The sequence below is a fragment of the Planococcus citri genome, chromosome 1 (genome assembly GCF_950023065.1).
Source record: "Planococcus citri chromosome 1, ihPlaCitr1.1, whole genome shotgun sequence".
NCBI lineage: Eukaryota > Metazoa > Arthropoda > Insecta > Hemiptera > Pseudococcidae > Planococcus > Planococcus citri.
In genome coordinates this window covers 22,695,451-22,714,815 of record NC_088677.1, presented here as the reverse complement: position 1 = coordinate 22,714,815, position 19,365 = coordinate 22,695,451, and the positions used below count along the sequence as shown (strand labels likewise).

The 19,365-nt window shown below is 34.3% G+C and overlaps 1 protein-coding gene and 2 long non-coding RNA genes across 3 annotated transcripts; 1 reads left to right on the top strand and 2 right to left on the bottom strand.

Moving 5' to 3' along the window:
* Positions 1–4,363: 4,363 nt before the first annotated feature.
* On the bottom strand, positions 4,364–6,941 carry LOC135849905 (teneurin-a-like). The gene is made up of 6 exons (XM_065370547.1): positions 6,563–6,941; positions 6,242–6,486; positions 5,860–6,168; positions 5,631–5,782; positions 5,372–5,539; positions 4,364–4,848 (listed from the first exon to the last, which is right to left on the bottom strand). The coding sequence occupies exons 1-6, from the start codon at positions 6,564–6,566 to the stop codon at positions 4,674–4,676; spliced, it is 1,053 nt and encodes a 350-aa protein (XP_065226619.1). The 5' UTR covers positions 6,567–6,941; the 3' UTR covers positions 4,364–4,673.
* Positions 6,942–7,122: 181 nt separating this feature from the next.
* LOC135849906 (uncharacterized) lies at positions 7,123–9,177 on the top strand. The gene is made up of 2 exons (XR_010559624.1): positions 7,123–8,786; positions 8,862–9,177. It is a non-coding gene; the product is annotated as an uncharacterized LOC135849906 (long non-coding RNA).
* A 5,076-nt stretch (positions 9,178–14,253) lies between these two features.
* On the bottom strand, positions 14,254–16,065 carry LOC135849913 (uncharacterized). The gene is made up of 3 exons (XR_010559627.1): positions 15,743–16,065; positions 15,134–15,208; positions 14,254–14,740 (listed from the first exon to the last, which is right to left on the bottom strand). It is a non-coding gene; the product is annotated as an uncharacterized LOC135849913 (long non-coding RNA).
* Between the last annotated feature and the right edge of the window lie 3,300 nt (positions 16,066–19,365).

Sequence of the window (19,365 nt, the reverse complement as noted above, 5' to 3'; positions counted from 1 at the left end):
CCATAGAAGACCCAAGTTTTCACGAATCGTCGGAAGCGTTGGACTTGGACCTCCTCCATCAGCATTAGCTAACATAGCCACTTCATTTGGATTACGAACACGCAGATCACTGACCCAGAACGGAGATTGAAACTGAGCTCTAATAATTATGTCACCAGAATTTCCATCTCTGATATAAAAATATAGCGAACTTCCATCAAATGTCGCACCTTGTTGTACCAGCTGCCGTAAACTCAGCAGATTTTCAGAAACTTCTGAAGAATATAAGACATTTGTAAAAGTAATTGGCTTACCTAAAGCAGTGTAAGTATGAAACTCACCTAACTCCTCTATACTCAGAACAGACTCCTGTCCTTTCTTAGCGCAATCTATTACCGCTGGTTTACTCAACTTTCTTACCTTGGAGAGAATTCGCCGCTCATTTGTCAAATGATAACTTGCCCCAGAGTCGATTATAAAATTGACTGACAGTACTGCTGTCATGAAACACTTACCCGCCGAGTTAAGGCAGTCGTCAGGATAATAATACTTCGAATTTAATTCGAAATTTCTATCGCCTCGGACCATCATAGATTTTCCACCGCTATCGCCTTTCCCTTGACCGGACCCAGATTTACCAGACTTTTCATCGGATTTACGCTCGGGGCAGTTCTTCGCAATATAATCGGTTACTTTTCTGCAGCAGTAGCAATAAGACCCATTCGTCTTGCAGTCTTTCATCGCATGACCTCTCATGTTACATTTTCGACACCTTCCATAATGGTTGCCTTCGGATGAGTTACGGTTCTGATAGGAATCTCTCGAGTCGTAATTGCGCTGATAGGAACCACGTCGATTGTCTTCACGTTCACGTCTCTCGCCACGTCGATCGTCGAATTGCTCACGTCTATCGCCACGTCGATCTCGATCATCGTATTGTTCACGTCGCTCGCCACGTCGATCGTTGTTTTGTTCACGTCTATCGCCACGTCGATTGTTTCGTAAATTTCTTCCTCTTCCATTCGAGTTTGAAGAATTGGCAGAGGCAAAATGAACCCCTGTTGAAGCCGCCGTTGAGGTTACTGCCTTGAGCTCCTTCTCAGTCGCCTCTTCGTCACATAGCCATTTTTTGATCATCTGGTAGTTGGTTTTACTCGTTCGGTTGGACATCGATATGTCGCTGCGCGCCTTCTTTATTTTATGTAACAGCATACTCTTTTTGAAATCGTCCGTCCACACCATGCCTGCTTCTTTACTTCGTTCGAATAAATCCTCCAATTGCCTGGTAAACTTCGACGGCTCGTCAATAAACGGTTCAAAACGTAAGTTCGTGATTTTCTGAAAGAGAGCTTCTCGTAAGTTCTCCGATATTGGCAGTTTCTCATTATCCAACCATTTTATGATTTCGGCCGGTTCCCTGATGTTTTCGACTAAACGCTGGTGGTGTTCGTCAAGGCGACCTACTATGAGTAAACGAGTAGTCGCTTTCCGAATGGAGTCATCGAATCTTGTATTCGGTCGCGGAACTGAAGCATCCACAATATCATTAAGTCTGCGTACTCTTAATTCGTCAAACAGCATCTGCCGCCAATTTCGGTAGCTACTTTTCTCCGTCAGCTTATAATCGATATTCGGGAACATAGAATTGAAGGTTAGCGGAGCACATCCAATATTTCCCACCGGTGGTGGCATCGGTACTGCGGAGGCACCCGTTGACATGATAGGTTGCCTTAAAGATGCGGATGTGGTGCTACTCGAAACCACATTTGCAGCAGTGGTATGTAAATTCACCAATTTACGAGCTGTCACATAACGACCAGCAGGTTTACTAAACGTTGTCACCGTAAGTCGCGGCATATCAGATGCGCTGGATGTAATTGATACTGATATCGGAACTGCCAAAGTCACCGGAACAGCAGATGTCACCGGAGGTGGTGGTGGTGGCGGCATGAAAAAGTAGTTTGGCAAATTGCCCACTAACGAAATCGGATTCGCATTCGAAATCGGATTAGAAATCTGATTACTTACTGAGCTGCTCACAGGAACACTGATTGTCGATCGCATAAAACTTTCCAGCTCAGCTTTGATACTATCCACTATAGGATTTATTATAGCCTCCATCTTGTCCGAATGAAGTTTACACAAGTACACAATCACTACCGAAATGTTAAAAAACAAGCAACGAATCGAAACCTACGCTTCTGTCTACCATGTAGGACTAATCGTATATTCAAATAATAATAAACACATCGAGAAATAAACGGAAATATATTCGTTATAAAAGTATAAAAATATCATCAATCAAGAATATCATCGAAGTCGCGTCTATAAACTAAATCAACGAGGTAGTAAACAGGAGAGCACCCGGATAAGAAGAACAGCCAGGTAAGTATCGCATCGTAGCTGAGATTACTCCCAGTACTGCCAACGCCAACAACCGGTGATAACAGAGTTAGGTGATTTGTTTTTAATTTCTCGGCGAAGTGATTGAAGTAACTGGACATGAGGACTAATGGCGTGATTCCTAAGTCATTGTTGTTTTCTGTCATCACAGATGAAGACATACTGGTAGGTAGATTAAGTTGGGGAGCTAAACTGTTCAGATTGTAGCCTAATCTTGAAAACCACACGTTTTCATCTGTAAAATATGCAATGATTAGTGTAATTTGAGAAATCTTTGGAGGCTTTGTTATGATATTTTGATGAATGTTTACTATACCTTTTATGTAGAAATCTTTTTCTTTAACGTTACCGGATTGTTACCATTGAATCGATACAAATGTAGTTGTTTGGGGTTGTATACTCTGCTCAGTAATCTTTCCCAAACTGGTGTCATCCACTGGCCCACCAAAGGATCGTATACTTTTCCATTAGGCATGTGTATTAGGGAAGTTACCTATAAAAAATATGATTTCCAATTATTTATTTATTTATTTTCTCAAATCTATAGTTATCTGCTTGATTTGTAACACATACCTACCTGATCTAGTAGTCCTCCACAGAAATCTATAGGCAAAGATTCGAATCATACACTATGTGTCCAAATGGTGACCTAACTATTTCTCTAACAACTTCTCCATATTGATTGAAAATCATCATCGGTGTACCGCATTGATCCGTAGCGATGTAATATTTATGCCGGAAAAATTCAGTGTTGAGAACCGTTTGGATTTGAATTGGTTGTGACAGTTGTGGTTTTCAGAACCTTTGAAAATAAGTGGTTCTGGTTTCGATTCTCAAAAGGTTCCCAGTTGTGGCTTTGAAACGGTTTTGTTTTGGTTCCAAAAGATACCTTTCACATTGTTCTTCCAAAATGGTTCTCAGTTCTTTTCAAACTCAAATGGTTCTGGTGGTTCCTTTTACTCCTCCTTTGATATTTTGCTGGTGGTGCTGGTTGTTCCACCAATTAAAAAACGGTTCCAAATAGTTCCAGGTGCAAAAAATTGGCAAAAAATTGAAAATTTGTGAAAATTCCTCTTTACATCGCTTATTTTGCATGAAAAACATGAATTCTTATTTCACTTTGGTAAAAAAAACGAAGTTTCAATGATGAGAGAACCAAAAAGAACCGATTCCTGAAAAGGGTTCTGATGGTTCTTCTTATTTGAAACTTGTTCTGGTTCTTCTTCTGGTTGTTCTTTCATTAAGAAACTCAATCGGTTCTAAATGGTTCTAAATTGTTTCAAAATCATTTTATATGGTTGTTCTTTCGGTACTTCTCTTTTCCAAATTTTGAAACGGTTCTGATGGTTCTGGGTCCCGTTTCAATTGGCCTAAAAAAGCGGTTGTGGTGGTTCCAAACGGTTGTGGTTCCAAATGGTTTTCAACACTGTGGAAAATTTGAGCAAAAATTAAATGACTTTGATCATTGTACATTAGTGTCATCAGTCGACCATCACGAGGGTTATAAATGTGTGTTATCTATACAAAAAATAGTACATAATTATTATAAGCAATATATGATTGATTAACGAAGCATTTTTCTGTACAGATGACTTACCAGTGAAGGATTTTCAGGATGAGTGTAAAAGTATTGTGTGACATTTCCATAGTTGTCTTTCCTCGTCACCATTCTGCCCATATGGTTGTAATAATATCGTACATTGAATCTCCCTCGTTTTATAGTTTGAACCTGCAGAAGAAAGAATTAATCATTTTGGAAAATTACTCCCTGCAGGATACAATTGACCATATGGAATTTATATTTACCAATGACCCTTGTGAGAATATAATAGCTCTGGTGCCAGCTATCCTAGGGTAAAACCTAACTACTTCATGAGGGATAAACATGAAATACCACTAAAGTGAAATAACTTACCTGGCTAGCTCAGCAGGGTGGCGGTGTCTAATTATATTCCACAGAATGGATTAAATACACGAAATACATACGCAAACAGTATATTTAATCCAAAAAGATGTCCCTACGGACGATTATTCACAATTAGTAAGCGAGATTAACACAATAAACAAGATTAACAGTCATATTGACTAAGCGAGATTAACATAAGCGAGATTATCCATTTAAGCGAGGTTGTTCTAATAACTAAGACAAGCATGGTTATTCCGGATAGAAGCATCTCCCTGGCCAGACAAAACACAACTACGCCGTTCCACACGCTCGTTCCACACGCTCCTAGCTGTGTCTAGGGTGCAGCTCCAGTAGGACAACGCAGTGTTACCACATGGAGAAACTCCTAATTGTACTGTAGGCAGTGTAGACATAGGCATATATTACACCCTCTCGTGTATTGGAATTTCTCTTCTCTGGCATTCTGTACCACAAATCCTCGGTTACTGTATTTGTAAACTCCCTCGCCGAATTTTTCTACCTTATTTAATACGCTGTTGACCATTTTTATTTCTTTTCCTCTGTAAATGAAGATCACAATGGTTATGAATCATTTTTTTTCAAGAATATTATCGATTAATATTAGTAGGTAGAAAGTATTATTTTGAGTTTGTATTCCTAAATTGCGATTTTTTCGAATACAGCCCGATCCCCCCTTCAAGTGCAATGTACTTAGTTTTTGATGATTTTTGAACCCGGGGGATTCATACTTCATTTTTTTCAAAAATTTTAATGCTCGTGGTCTTTTACAATTATCTATTTTCTCGTAGAAATTATTCCATTAGGATAAATCAGTTGGAACGAATTCATCACAACTCGTTTCAGTCCTCTAATAATTTAATCTTAGGCAACCATTCGTACATGAAAGTACAATATATTGCATTTTCTCAAAAATCAGCAAAATCATAGGTAAATGTAAAAAGTTTAGAATGATAAAAAATAAGTAATGAAGAGACTGGGTAGAAGAAAGGTGCTGCTGTTCAATTCCCAAATTCACACGAGTTGATAAGGACGATTCAACTACTTAAGGAGTAAGAACTGTACCTGTATGTAAGCGAAAGCATATTTCCATCTTGGTCGTACTTGAACTGCCAAGATTCCTGAGCATCAACTGATAATAATTCACCATCGATATCCCACATGTAGTTCTTACTCGTTGTTAATGAATTGACACCAACATTTTGAGTAAAAGATTGAGTAATAACAATTCGACTGGAATTCCATGAATTTATATAATAATTAAGTAAATTATTACACCAAAAAAATTAAATTTCACAAGTGTTGCATCAAAATAACTGCCTACCTATTTAAATCATAACTGAATTCCATTCTAAATACTTCCATGCTGTGAATAACCAGTAAAATAGTCGATAATTGGAAATAATTATTGTAATGGATGGTAAATGTTGCTGTGCCATCAGTGTAAGACCTGGAGTTTTCACGAGCCCATGATACCTAAAATATGTACAAGTAAAATTGTATTTACGCTCAACTAATTTTTTCCTCCTAAAAAGTAGATCTCGATTGTTTACCTTGAATTGTCTGAAATTATTTTTCTTGCCAGTCTCTTTGCTATAATCACATTTAAAGTCTGATATGCTTTGGCCACCAATTCTTCCACTTATAGAAGTGAGTCTGAAGTTTGAATCGTAATCAAATGTGAATTTCGCATTACTTAGTCCGGTTTTGGGTGAAAAGTCGACCCGTTCTTCCAGCAGCAAACCATTGCTATACTGAAGTTCCCAATGATATTCAAAATCTCGATCGTTGAGATCAATCATTAATGGTAATCCGGTGCTTGAAGAATATTTGATTTTTATTATACAATCGCCACATATCACCTGTAAAAGAAAATTAATTTCATTAAAAAATGTACCTATTTGTTTGGTTATAAGTAAAGCGTAATCGTTTTACCCCTGAAAGCTGTCCTGTTTGACGATATCTGTACAAAATTCTTGTGCCATCTGATGGATTGATTTCTTGAAGTAGCGCACCCGTATAGCTGTAATGCTGGATGTATGGTTTCAGTGCCCCAGGAGCCAGATACACATATCTTATGAACCCTAAAGATGTTAGTATGGAAAATGTATGCCTAGAACCAGATGGTAGTTCTGCATAATGTAATCCACCATAATCATCGTATACTAGGGAACTATAACCTGAATGAATATTTTTTTATAGCTCATGATCAGCTCAGTTGAACTTGGTTGAACTTGAATCTTTTGAATGACTTACCCATCGTTTGTATCCATCAGCAGTATAATAAATAATGATAATTGTATATTTTTTTACTAATTATTACTGCAATAGGCATAATATCATTCATTTATTCTTGATACTAGTTGGTCTTTTCGTAGTCTCATTTAGTCATTTTTCTAAAAAAAATTACAGCATATTAGCAGCGATCGCGATCTCATATGTTAATTTTAATTACCTACAGCAGTACAGGGTGCCCAGAAATATCGGGTACCCCTAAGAAAGTTTTTCATTAAAAATATAGATTGGCAACGTGAAATAGATGCATATGATTGGTGGAATGTTATCTCTCCAGTCAAACAACCACTCATGTGCTATCATTATTATCATTCACTGTGACCAACCAAAGTATTTTAGCAGAAAACTTTTGTAGGGGTACCCGATATTTCTGGGCACCCTGTAGCCCTCAGGGAAAGAAATAGTACTTTCTGTTCTGAGTAGTTTTTTTTTAACGGAGTAAAAACTACTACTTTTTAACACCTTCATGGAGAAATATTAGTAGTTTTACATGAAAACTACTACTTTTGTCTAAAAACTAGTTCAAATTACTACTTCGTAAGTAGTAGTTTTGAAGTAGTAATTTTAACTAGTTTTTAGACAAAAGTAGTACATAGTTTTCACGTAAAACTACTAATATTTCTCCATGAAGGTGTTAAAAAGTAGTTTTTACTCCGTTAAAAAACTACTACTCAGAAAGTACTATTTTTTTCCATAAGGGAGTCTGAGGGGGCATCTGTCGAATGTCTCCAATCTTGGAACCTACAACAAATATTTACACGAAGTTTTCCTCCTTTTCAACATTTCAAATTATTTTATAAAAACAATTCATATCATATGTGTATGTGTGAATGAGCAGGTATCCGCAATATATGTACAATTGGTACTATGGTACTCCAGGTAATTTTATTTACCATGTTAACAGGTATACCATTGCTTAGATTGCTAGATCAGCATTTCTGATGTTATGTTTAGGCTACCTACATAATAAGCGACTCCTCTTATTAAATTAATTTTTAATGAAAATATAACACGTCATTTTATAAATGAGCATTTTCACTACCCTGATGTAGATTAAGTACAACGTTTTTTTTTGTATGGAAATTTTAATTTGGTAAAGTGTAAGATGGTAAGTAAGTTATCAGTGTGATATTGAACATCAGTAGAGTTACTAATCCAGTACTTTCTTTAAATGTATTTACCCAAACATATGTACGTAATTTTGTAAATATTATTGACTAACAATTCAAATAGGTACTTAAGGTATATGTAGGTATTAAACTAATGAAGTTGTAACATTTTTCAAATAGGTAAGTATTGTTTTCTCAATGTATACTCGTGCATCTCTCGAATATATTGTTATGATTTGTATCAAGTTACTTTCATTCTAAAAAATTATTGAAAAAACAAATCAACATTAAACTTTAAATTGAAATAACTGCTATAGCAACTATCAGCTTAAAACATGGAAATGAGTAACAAAAAGATAATGTAATGCGATTAGGTGAATATTTGATATAACCGTCTATAAACCGTATAAACATGATTTTGTTTCTATCGTAACAAATTCAAGAATATCGCGTGTTTGTATAAAACGTTTAAAATAAATCACTAATTTTTTGTGAAATAAAACACTTGCTGTTTTACACGCTCAGCATTATCATTTGGTAAATACCTAACCAGAAAAAAAAAAGTATTGAGATGAACCCAGACCTACCAACCTATAAAAATGGGCAAAATTATGATTTTTGCATAATTATCTAGATCGATGTAGGTAGGTATACCATCTTCTTCTAAAAAAACTCTAAATTTTGTTTATAAAAATTCAGCAAATAAAAAATATACTTATCTAGCGAATTATATTACACCTTAACCAGAAAAAAAAAGTATTGAGATGAACCCAGACCTACCAACCTATAAAAATGGGCAAAATTATGATTTTTGCATAATTATCTAGATCGATGTAGGTATACCATCTTCTTCTAAAAAAACTCTAAATTTTGTTTATAAAAATTCAGCAAATAAAAAATATACTTATCTAGCAAATTATATTACACCTTGGGTATTGATCATTTAGATTATTCAAAATGTCCAATTTCCATGGAAAACTTTCCTTACTTTGTGCCTATTTGGAGCATTGCAGATCATCAACTCCGAACCCATTAAACCTTTGCCGCATTTAGACGAACATTGGGAAAGTTTTAAGGTAAATATTGTTTCACTCAGTCAGCTCATTGGTATGAATCTGTAATTGAATTATAAAAAAATACTGATTCACCAGACACGGTTTAACAAAACTTACCATCCAGTTTTGGAGAATAAGAGAAGACAAACATGGGAACAAAATTATCACATGATAAACAAGCATAACGAAGAACATAAACAAGGCTTACATACGTACAAATTGGAATTAAATCATTTGGCAGATTTAGTAAGCATAATAAAATTCTTAACAGCTCCTGTGTGCATATTACGTTAGGCAACTCTTCGTACATAACCAAAAATACAATTACATACCTATGAATTTAATCAAAATTTTAGAGTGAATTTTTCATGCTTGCATTCCAGAACCAAAGACAATAATTATTTGAGAGAAATGGTAAGATTATCGCAATCTAGAAGGAAACCATCGAACAGGGAAATCACAGCTTTACCTCACCATAATTTGACTGCACGATCCCGGAAGAAGTAGGTCTCATACGTGCCTTACTCAATTTGCATTCGTGCAATTGAGTTAATAAGTTTTAAAATAGATATTTTTATACTGGACCTTCCAATTTTATATAATTTTTAACAGACAATTAATTCTAATGATATGTTACCTATTTATAATTCTTTTGTGCATCACTGTGATACTGCCTATCGTGCAACGCATTACATGTGGATATTCATTTACTGCTTTGAAGTTTTTTCTTCACTCATATGATCATTTTAAAATAATGACTTGCGAGAATAATGAAAATGAACGATAAAAAACCGTTTTGACTAAAATAACGAACAAAAGGTGTTTTCATCTTGGGTGACTTGACAAAGTTGATTGGATATTAAAGTTGGTAAAAAATTAATAGGTAGAGGTACCTAATTTTAAATCAATAATAACAATAGATCCGTATGAGATTTTTTTTAAAACCATAACCACAACAACAAATTTTATTTTTCACTAATGGAATAGTATGTAATTAGGTATCACATTAACATATCTAGAAAGAAACCAAATGATCGAATATTTGTTTTCAGATGTTACCCATTTCAATTCTAAATTTATGATTCCAATGCAACGATATATTATTAACAAATAAAAAATGCAATTCATTTACAGCTAGATTGGAGAAAAGAAGGCTTCATTACAGAACCAGAAAATCAAGAAGAATGCGGCTCTTGCTACGCTTTCAGCGTTGCTGGTTGTCTTCAAGGACAATATTTCAAAACTCGAAAAAAATTGTAAATTTCAGGTACGTGCCTAAATATAAAATGTAGGTGCTTGAATTTTCAATAAAGCCGTTTCATTATATGGGGTATCTAGATCTACTTCCCAAGTCCTAGACCTACATTTTCTTGTTATTAATTCACAACGTTTGACAGTTTGACACATGAAATTTCAATGTAAGCTCATACAGGTTGATCGTCGGTAATTCAGTATAGTATTTTAATATTTAAGGGTCATCAATTGTAATAATCGTTTTACAAATCCTCGTCAGTTATTTATAGATATGCTTAAAATATACCTACCTAATTCAAAAAGCTGGATGAAAATTTCATTTATCTGTAACTACCTATTACTATTTTTTATTATCGATTTTTTTTTTAGCGCTCGGCAATTAGTGGACTGCTCATATACGTCAGGAAACCTGGGCTGCGCCGGAGGTTCTTTACATAATACGTTAAAATATGTTCAATCAGTAGGAGGTGTGATGTTAGAAGAAGATTACCCATATACAGCTAAGGTAAATAACAATTCAATTTAATCGCACACCACGTTTTGCGAATGAAACATCATTATTGCAGCTAGGTATAAGCTTATGCATTACTGAGTAACTGATGTACCCATATATTTACTTGTGTATGTACATAAATAAGAAACACAATATAATTTTTCCGAGAGTGAGATACGGCGAAAGAAACATTGATGGTTGAAAATTTTAATGATTCAAGACGAGTTCAATCTCGAAAGTTAAAAAAACATATTTCCATTCAAATGTTGATTGTTTCAATCAAATAATACGTTCGCAATATAGGTACCTACGTACTACTACAGGGTGGCCAGAAATATCGGGTACCCCTAAGAAAGCTTTTCATTAAAAATATAGGTTGGCAACGTGAAATAGATGCATATGATTGGTGGAATGTTATCTCTCCAGTCCAACAACCAATGATGTGTTATCATTATTATCATTCACTGTGACCAACCGAAGTATTTAGTTAGAAAACTTTTTTAGGGGTACCCGATATTTCTGGCCACCCTGTATAATGAAGAGTACTTATTAAAATACCCATTGAAAATTTCAAAGCAAAATTTAACCGGACCAATAGTAGTCTACCTAAGCTTTTTAGGGTTTTTGCTGCTAGCAGCATAAACCCTATTGCAATTGATTATTTTCAATTTAACTTGTAGCCAATCAGTGAGCAGTATTTCGGAGAGACCCATTCTGTGATTTGGATTGGAGAGTGCATAGAGTCTGTGTGACGTCGGGCGCCGCGTATAGGCGACGTTTTAATGAAATGTGAAAATGTGTGATGTTCTTCAATCTTTATTCTTTATCGTTTTGCTTTTTGCTTTTGCTAATTAATTACCCTAATTATCACTGAATGACTGAATGTACATATGATAAATGACAATAGGGATGGAAAGCAGGAAAGCAGAAAGCTAGCTGAAAGCTGAGGAAGTAGGGGGGTTGAAAGCTATTGTTAGCTAAGCAAGTAGCAACTTAAAAGCTAGCGAAAGCCAGAAGCTTTTTATTCAGTTTTCTTTTCTTTATTTTTTTTTTTTGCAAATTCGTTACTCCGTAAATTTCTTCTTGCTTTTGGCTGTGATAAAATTTACGAAAAAAAATAAAAAATAAAAAAAAGCAAAAACCCTTTGCAATCAGTGAATAGCTGATGGCTTGTTTTTTTAAATCTCACTTCATCCATGAACTATTAAATGAAATAATTTCTCCCTGTTTGTAGCCTGACTTTGAACCATTTTCTTCCACAAAACATTATGAATAATGGAAATGATTAATAAAATGTAAAAAATTACTCATTTTTTTGATTTTAGCCTGAACCGAAGGCAAATTCTGCAATTGTTTGAATCATAAGTATCTATCTAAGAAGTAAGAACTCTTTATTCATCTTTATTTAATACTTTAGGCTAAATTCAATTCTATGTACTAATGAACCCACTTAATATTATCAAACATTATAGCGCGAATTACACAAATACATATAGCACAAAAATTTTCGATATTCCTGCCTAGTTAAGCCATAAAATTATTCGAGGAAATTTCATTACTTAGTCAAAATAATAGAGAAATCGATAAAATGTCATTAAAATTGTTATCTTAGTAATGGTAATGATTGGCGAAGATGGTTGTATAGGTAAAAAATGTGGTAATGGTTTCTCTCATAAATATCACCTAAGGGGGGATATTTACACGACTCCTAGCTAGCTCAGATGGGAGTTCTCTTGAGTGATCAAAACAGATTTCTAAGTCATCAAGTACATAAATAATCAACATTTAAATACTATTTATGTACAAAGGATTTATTCTGTCAAGATATTCACTACATACACGTTATTTAAAACATATTGTGATATGTTATTTATTCACAAAATGTGCTCTATCTAGACAAATAGGATAGTACTTAAGGTACTTTCTCTAGCAGATCATGGCAATCGTACTTGGAATTGACACCTTATCAACTAAGCAATTTACAATAGTTATGTATGCGAAATAGGTTCATATATGCGTAAGTGAGGAACTATGCTCCATCCCTTACAACGAATGACTTCATCTATTAATTATGTTAAAGCTATAATTAATACAGTGGAGACACCACCATGTAAGTACCCACTTACCCAACACTGCTGACCTTCACTCCACCTCTTTTCCTTAGCCTACCCCAATAATAGTGGCTGTTGGTGGATGCTTTATGAAGAGACACAGGTATCGCACGCATCATTATTTAGTTTCTGAGGCTCAGGTCATACATAAAAAATGTGCCGGTGGCAAGATGGTGTAACCACTGAGGAAAGAGTACTATCGAAGCGCAATACATCAAAGAGAACAGTGCTCAAAACGTATGACCAACATGGGGTTGTGCCGACGTTACTTGTGTGAAGTATTGAGATAGGTTGTGAACGGATGGCAGACAATTACAAATTTTACATAAATATTATATAGATACAAATTAAAAATACTTAAATATAAAAAAACTTGAAAATAAAAATTTTTTACAAGCTTGAAATTAAAATTTTTTTACAAACTTAAAAATAAATTAAAAAAATTACTTACTTACGGTGGCATGAAATCGATGAAAATCACGTAAAAACGGTTAGAAAAAATTTGAAAAATTGAATTATGCCAAAAAACACGAAAATTTCACGAATTTGACTCATAATGAATATCAAAAAAATTAAAACACGAGGAAATCGAACAAAAACACGCAAAAATCGCTAAAAACACGAATTACGAGTTGAAAACGATAAAAATTACGCGAAAATCGATTGAAAAATACGTTTAAAAAATTAAAATCGAATAAAAACACGCAAAAATCGCTATAAACACGAATTACGAGTTAAAAACGATAAAAATTACGCGAAAATCGAATGAAAAATACGTGAACATAAGTTTAAAAAACGTAAATCGAATAAAATTAGGTGAAACGACTTGAAAAACGAATAAATACACGCGAATTATGTTCAAAGATACCTACCCTTTATGGGATGGTAAACAAGGTGTCATTATCACACAGCCTAATGAAAATTCTAGTATTTTAGAAATCACTCTAAAGGAGGAATCGGCATATGGGAAATATACTTGTAAAGCCCAGCAGTTTTCAAGTGTAGAGGAGGTGATCTTTGATTTAAAAAAACAGGAGCATTTTGTTGCCAGAAAGAATGATAAAGAATCTAAACAAACACCAACGACCCTACCAAACACTACTGTTAACACAACCAAGAGTATAGATAGACACATCTATAAGGGTACCTATAGTACAGGTATAAGATCAACTGTGCTGCCTACAACAAACACCACTACCTTTTTGTCACCACTCACCAGGTTTGAAAGAGATCAAAAGTGAAAACATCTCCATTTTGCTGTCCACTGTAGGCAAAGCAAACACCACTTTACCCCTGAATAATTTGTCACTCAATTCATTTAATCGCGGAGAAACGCTTTTATTATTTTTTATTTTTCTATACATGGTTAAATTCGCATTAGTAATAATTATTTTACTATGCTGTGAAGTAATGCAGGTAGCTAGAGCTTGTACACAGTATACAAAAATTAGCTCTAAAAGCCCAGTAGGTTTGAAACTATCTACCTGTCATGAATGTAGGTACCTAGCCTACCTACCTATTGTAAGTTATTTGTTAAAAAAAACCACACAGATCTATGTTTAAATGCTTTATTACTTGTATTCATTCCTTACCCAAACTTAAACAGCTACTTGTAGTCACTTCACGCCAGAATGGTATAGTTGAAAATGGTTAGAATTCCTTCCTATAGTGGGGAGATTTTTCTTTACAATTTTGTACGTCTCACCGGAGTGCCGGCGTACAAAATAATTATTATACGGCACAACAAAAAACTAGGTATGTATTAAGAATACAATAAAGAAAAAATACTTATGGCATGTACAGTAAGACATAGGTAAAATGCATGATGATTTTAAATTGTACATTCAGTTGTTGTTTGTGCAATGTCCATTGGCTCTTCGGGGGACATCATGTGCGTTTTCTTTATCTCTTGGCAGAATTTGTAATACTCGAAGGTGCTCATCCATTTGTAGCGAGTTACACCGTCAGACGTAATCTTAAAATCAACAGTCATACTTACTTTTTATAATTAGGAATTTTACTTCTGATGGCTGAGGTGGCGCCATTGACGCCGACTGCGGTGCTGAGCAGGAGCCCTGAGGTGCAGACGGTGCTTTGACCACCATTTTTGTTATTGTCTGTAATAGTGAAAGTTCATTTTAGTAAAAATAGTCTGTTAGCCGTTCTATTACTGAAAACAAAAGAAAATACAAAGCATACCGCAATCGGTAGCTTAAGATTAGTCACATGTTGGTTTTATGTCATTTTTGGACATATGATTTTCGAATACGCGAACGTATTGGCCAAGAGATTACATGTTGGTTTATTTATTGTTGATTTTGTTTTCAGGTAGCTGTAGCCGAAAATCTACACTGAAAATAATCGTGGTTTGTGATGAATGTTGAATTTTGAATCGTGATGGGTTTTTGATTGGTTTTACAATTACGAAAGAACATGTATCATATCATATTGCGGAAGTGTATTGTATTTCTAAATTACTATTACTAGTATTAGTAGAAATTTACGCATACCAATTTCCTGAGCTTGAGCCATTCGGGGGTCCATTTCGGTTTCTGTTTTGACTTCGATTCCAACTTTTATCTTTTCTGTAGCAACCACAACATAAATAAAATTCATTATTATTGATCTTATCGTGAGGAAAATGCATATTAAATAGGTGGTAGGGATAATTTTTAACATGGCTCATTGCTTGTTCAAGGTATTGAGGGTGGTCTATTGCCCACAGATAATATTGCAATGAAAATTTGTCAATGGGTATTTCAGGCATAAGTATACAATATGCTATGTGTACTTTATAGAGATTTTCTATATCACTTCTGCATTAATTTTTTCATCATCTCTGACAATGACATGGCGTTGTTTTTTGTCATGGCCTTTAACAGGCTGTATTAGTTGCATGATTTTATGGATTGGTTTATGAGTTCTTGAGAACTACAAAAAGGCAACTACTTTTTTCATACATAGATAGGGTAAATATATTCACATAAATTTTATTAGAAATTCTTATAAAACTTAACGAAAGTAATCTAATCTAAAACATGACCAATTTAATTTGAGATGTGTACATCTTGAAAATATGTACAACTTTTTACATATGAAGTTTCCTTTAAAAAACTTACCTACTTATGGAGGCAAATACTTTGGAATTCTGTTGGCTTGCTAGATTTGTCAACAGGTTCTAAACTTCTTTTCTTAGGTGAATCCACCAATTCTGGTAGCAAACAATTGAAATAAAATCGTTCAATTCTAGCAAACATCTTTTCTTGCCAGAATTTTCGATCACACTTTATGGAATGAATTAAGGTTTCTCCATGTGTCCAAACTACAAGTAGACAAAATTCTTGTTTGGATACTTATCTCAAGCTGGCATTCGATTTGATAATAATATGTAGGAATGAATGATTTTCAACTCCATTTATTATTATCCTACAGTCATTGTTCATTGAAATTTACCTCCTTCGCATACTGTAACAGCCTCATAATATCTTGAATCTATCCATTTCGCCTTGCTTCCTTTGAAGATTGGCTTCTCGTATCTACATGCAATACACTGCCATCTATGTAGAAAACAAGTGTTGTGTGCGTTGCAGTCGCGGTCATCGATAATCGAGAATAGGTACTTACCAGTTACCACAACGAAATCGTAACCAAAAAAAAAATCACCAAACTTATTTTTGAAACACTCGATTTACTTTGCATCTAGATAATAGATAACTAATAATTATTACTTATGAACAAAACAAAGAATTTATAAAAAAAAAGCAATTTAAAATGAAACCATAATTATCAAATGAGACATAAATGAAAACACAAACCTAGAGTAAAACCATAAAAATAGAAGTTAAATTGGAAACTAATGAGATAGACATCATAACGCGAGAACGTGAAAAATGAGCAATTTTGCGGTGTGTTAAGTTACGTATTGTAACAAAAGGCACACCAAAGTTTTCGAAAGTACACAAAATGAAGCAAAATTATACTAATCGCGAAAAATCGGGTACAGAAGACGTAGAATGCTTACCAGATACCAGATACCTCTGTATGGGAGCTCGTAGTTGCACATAATAAGCTGTGGGTGACGATTAAACTAATGTTAAACAAATTAGGAATTAGAATTAGACATTCATATTATTGAGTAGTGAATAATAAATATGTGCAAAGATAGCGTACCGCAGATTCAGCACGCTCGAGTCTTGTCACATCCATTGTTTTACAATTTTAAACCGAAAAATGATGTTAGAACTGAAATAATACACATACCGTAGGAAACATAAATCTAATTAATAAAATAATTGCACTGAATGTATATGTTACTTCATCGCATTGATCATGTTCATTGATGAGGTTTTCGATGTCTTCTGAAAATTTATATCTTCCGGGATAGTTTTCAGTGAAATGAGAAACCAACTCATTCTTCAAACAAGAGGAGCTACGGTCACATGTTTAACGCCTTTATTAAACAACAGTTGAATAAATTCTGCTTCCGCAAACTGTTGTACAACCCCAAGAATTGATAGCTCAAACTTGTAATTAATTTTCAGGGTGATATTATAATCAAGATAAAGGTGATATGTGTTTATTTTTAAGATTGTCAAATGCTCAGGATGAGCATTTTCAAAAAAGGGTGATAGTTGTTACATATGCAAATTGAAACAATATTTAGGTAAATTCCACTAGCAAAAGTACTGTTTATATCTTCTATAACAGAAAATTGTTTCTGAAAAGTATCAATTTTAACCTCCAACTCTTTGGAAAATCTATTTTTAAAATTTTAAACAGTTTTTGTAATGAAAAATATTTAAATTCGTATATGGAAACTGAAACAAATATGAATGAATAATTGAGTAAAATGTAAGTAATGTACCACATTCAGAGCTAATACAGCCGGTTGACAGACGAGAATGCATTAATTTAAATGTAAAACCATGTCAGAAGCCATGACGGAGTCAGGAAATAATTTATTCCGTGTGGACATTGCTATTGACACTGTCTTTGGGTTGGTTTCATTTTAAAAATGACCTTTGTGACAGATTTCCCCAGTTTATTTCTGTTTTTCGAGCAGGCATCTTTCAGACCCATGGTTAAAATTAGATGAAGATCGTAAATCAGATTTAGGTAATACAAATTGATGGAATTTTTCCAAAATTCAGACTTGTTTTCTCCAATGTCACTCAGGATGTCACTGGAGCACAAGTGACAAATAACGTTGAAGTGCAAGAAAAGGATTGTACTAGATTTTTATGGATCAAGGATATTAATAAACCCTTATCCAAAGGCAATTTGCTCAATTTTAGATTTGCCAGAATACTCTTCGGAGTTAATGCTTCACCATTTTTATTGAATATGGTTATTAAAGATTTATTGTCTAGTAAACCTCACCTCAAGGTTCTAATTCAAAATTTGAGAAATTTTTATGTTGATAATTTTATTACAAGTGTGGATGATTTGGCTGAAGCACTTCAAATTTTCGAAATTTTATGCAAGGAATTACGTAGCATTAAAATGAATTTAACCGGCGTTTGGTGGCATAGCAAACCATATTGAATGTGGTACCAACGTGTAGATCTCGCCGAGACGAACACGGCGCGATACCTACAAGCCCCCCCTATCTATTCATGGGAGGGAGCTACGGGCGTCTAAAGTGTACCTAATGAGCAAAAAATGAAAAATTGTCAAAATGTAAAGTACAACCTGGGGAGCTTGTAGAGCATTCTTTTAGCTAAAAATTGCAATTTTCGGCATTGGCCTACCTTCATTTTTGAAGGATTTATGTAACTTTGAAGTTTAAAAACAGATCAATTTGAGTAAAATTTGATGAATTTTTTTTTTTTGAAATTTTACTCAAATTGATATCCTCAAGTTGTACTTCACTATCCGTTTCTTCTGATATACGTGCTGTGAAAAGTCTTTCAGCTGAAATGATACAAAGAATAAGTAGATGAACATTTTATTTTTCAAAATATGTATCTTTCCAAACTTACCCTCATCATGTACTAGAAACCGATCTTCTGCTCCTGCTGTGATTCTTTGATTGTCAACTACTACAAATTTGTACACCATTTTTTCTGTTTTAAATTTTAAAAATTCACTGAAATATCGAACACGCAGCTGAAAGTTTTCACATATTTGAAAATTATCAGTTATCAGCCATGTGTTCGTGTTAGTTCCACAAAAACGTTCGAGCGCTGTGAAATGTGGAACTTCCACAGATTGTGGAGCTCTGGAGGGTCGCCCGAAAAGACTTAATATCTTGAGCTTTCTGGCTTCAGTTTACGATCCGTTGGGATTCTTCTCGCCTTGTCTCCTCGAATTAAAATTATTTCTACGTGAATGCTGGAGAGTTAAGTACCAATGGCACCAACAATTTATCTGACGAAATGGTTGCAATCTGGATAAAATTACGTTCCGAAATTTTACAAATTGAAAATATTCCAATTCCCAGACACATTGGTCTGAAAATTAAACGAACGATGTATTCTATTCATATATTTTGCGATGCTTCTCAAAAGGCATACGCTTGTTGCGCTTATTTAATTTGTACTGACAAAATTACGTCAGCTGTGATTTCGAACTTGATTTTTGCTAAGGTAAGATTAGCTCCGAAAAATGCATTGTCTATTCCCAAATTAGAATTGCTAGGTGTATTGATAGGTAAACGAACTGCTGAATTTTTAATTAATAATTTTAGATACCCGATTGACCAAACTATTGTTTGGATAGGCTCACGAAAGCTCAATATGAC

Excerpts from the sequence above, each read along its gene's own strand:
- LOC135849905 (XM_065370547.1), bottom strand. Across the intron at positions 5,783-5,859 it reads ATAATTTCAGACAATTCAAG|GTATCATGGGCTCGTGAAAA; the intron begins GTAAACAATCGA and ends TACATATTTTAG. Across the intron at positions 5,540-5,630 it reads TTCAGTTATGATTTAAATAG|TCGAATTGTTATTACTCAAT; the intron begins GTAGGCAGTTAT and ends ATGGAATTCCAG.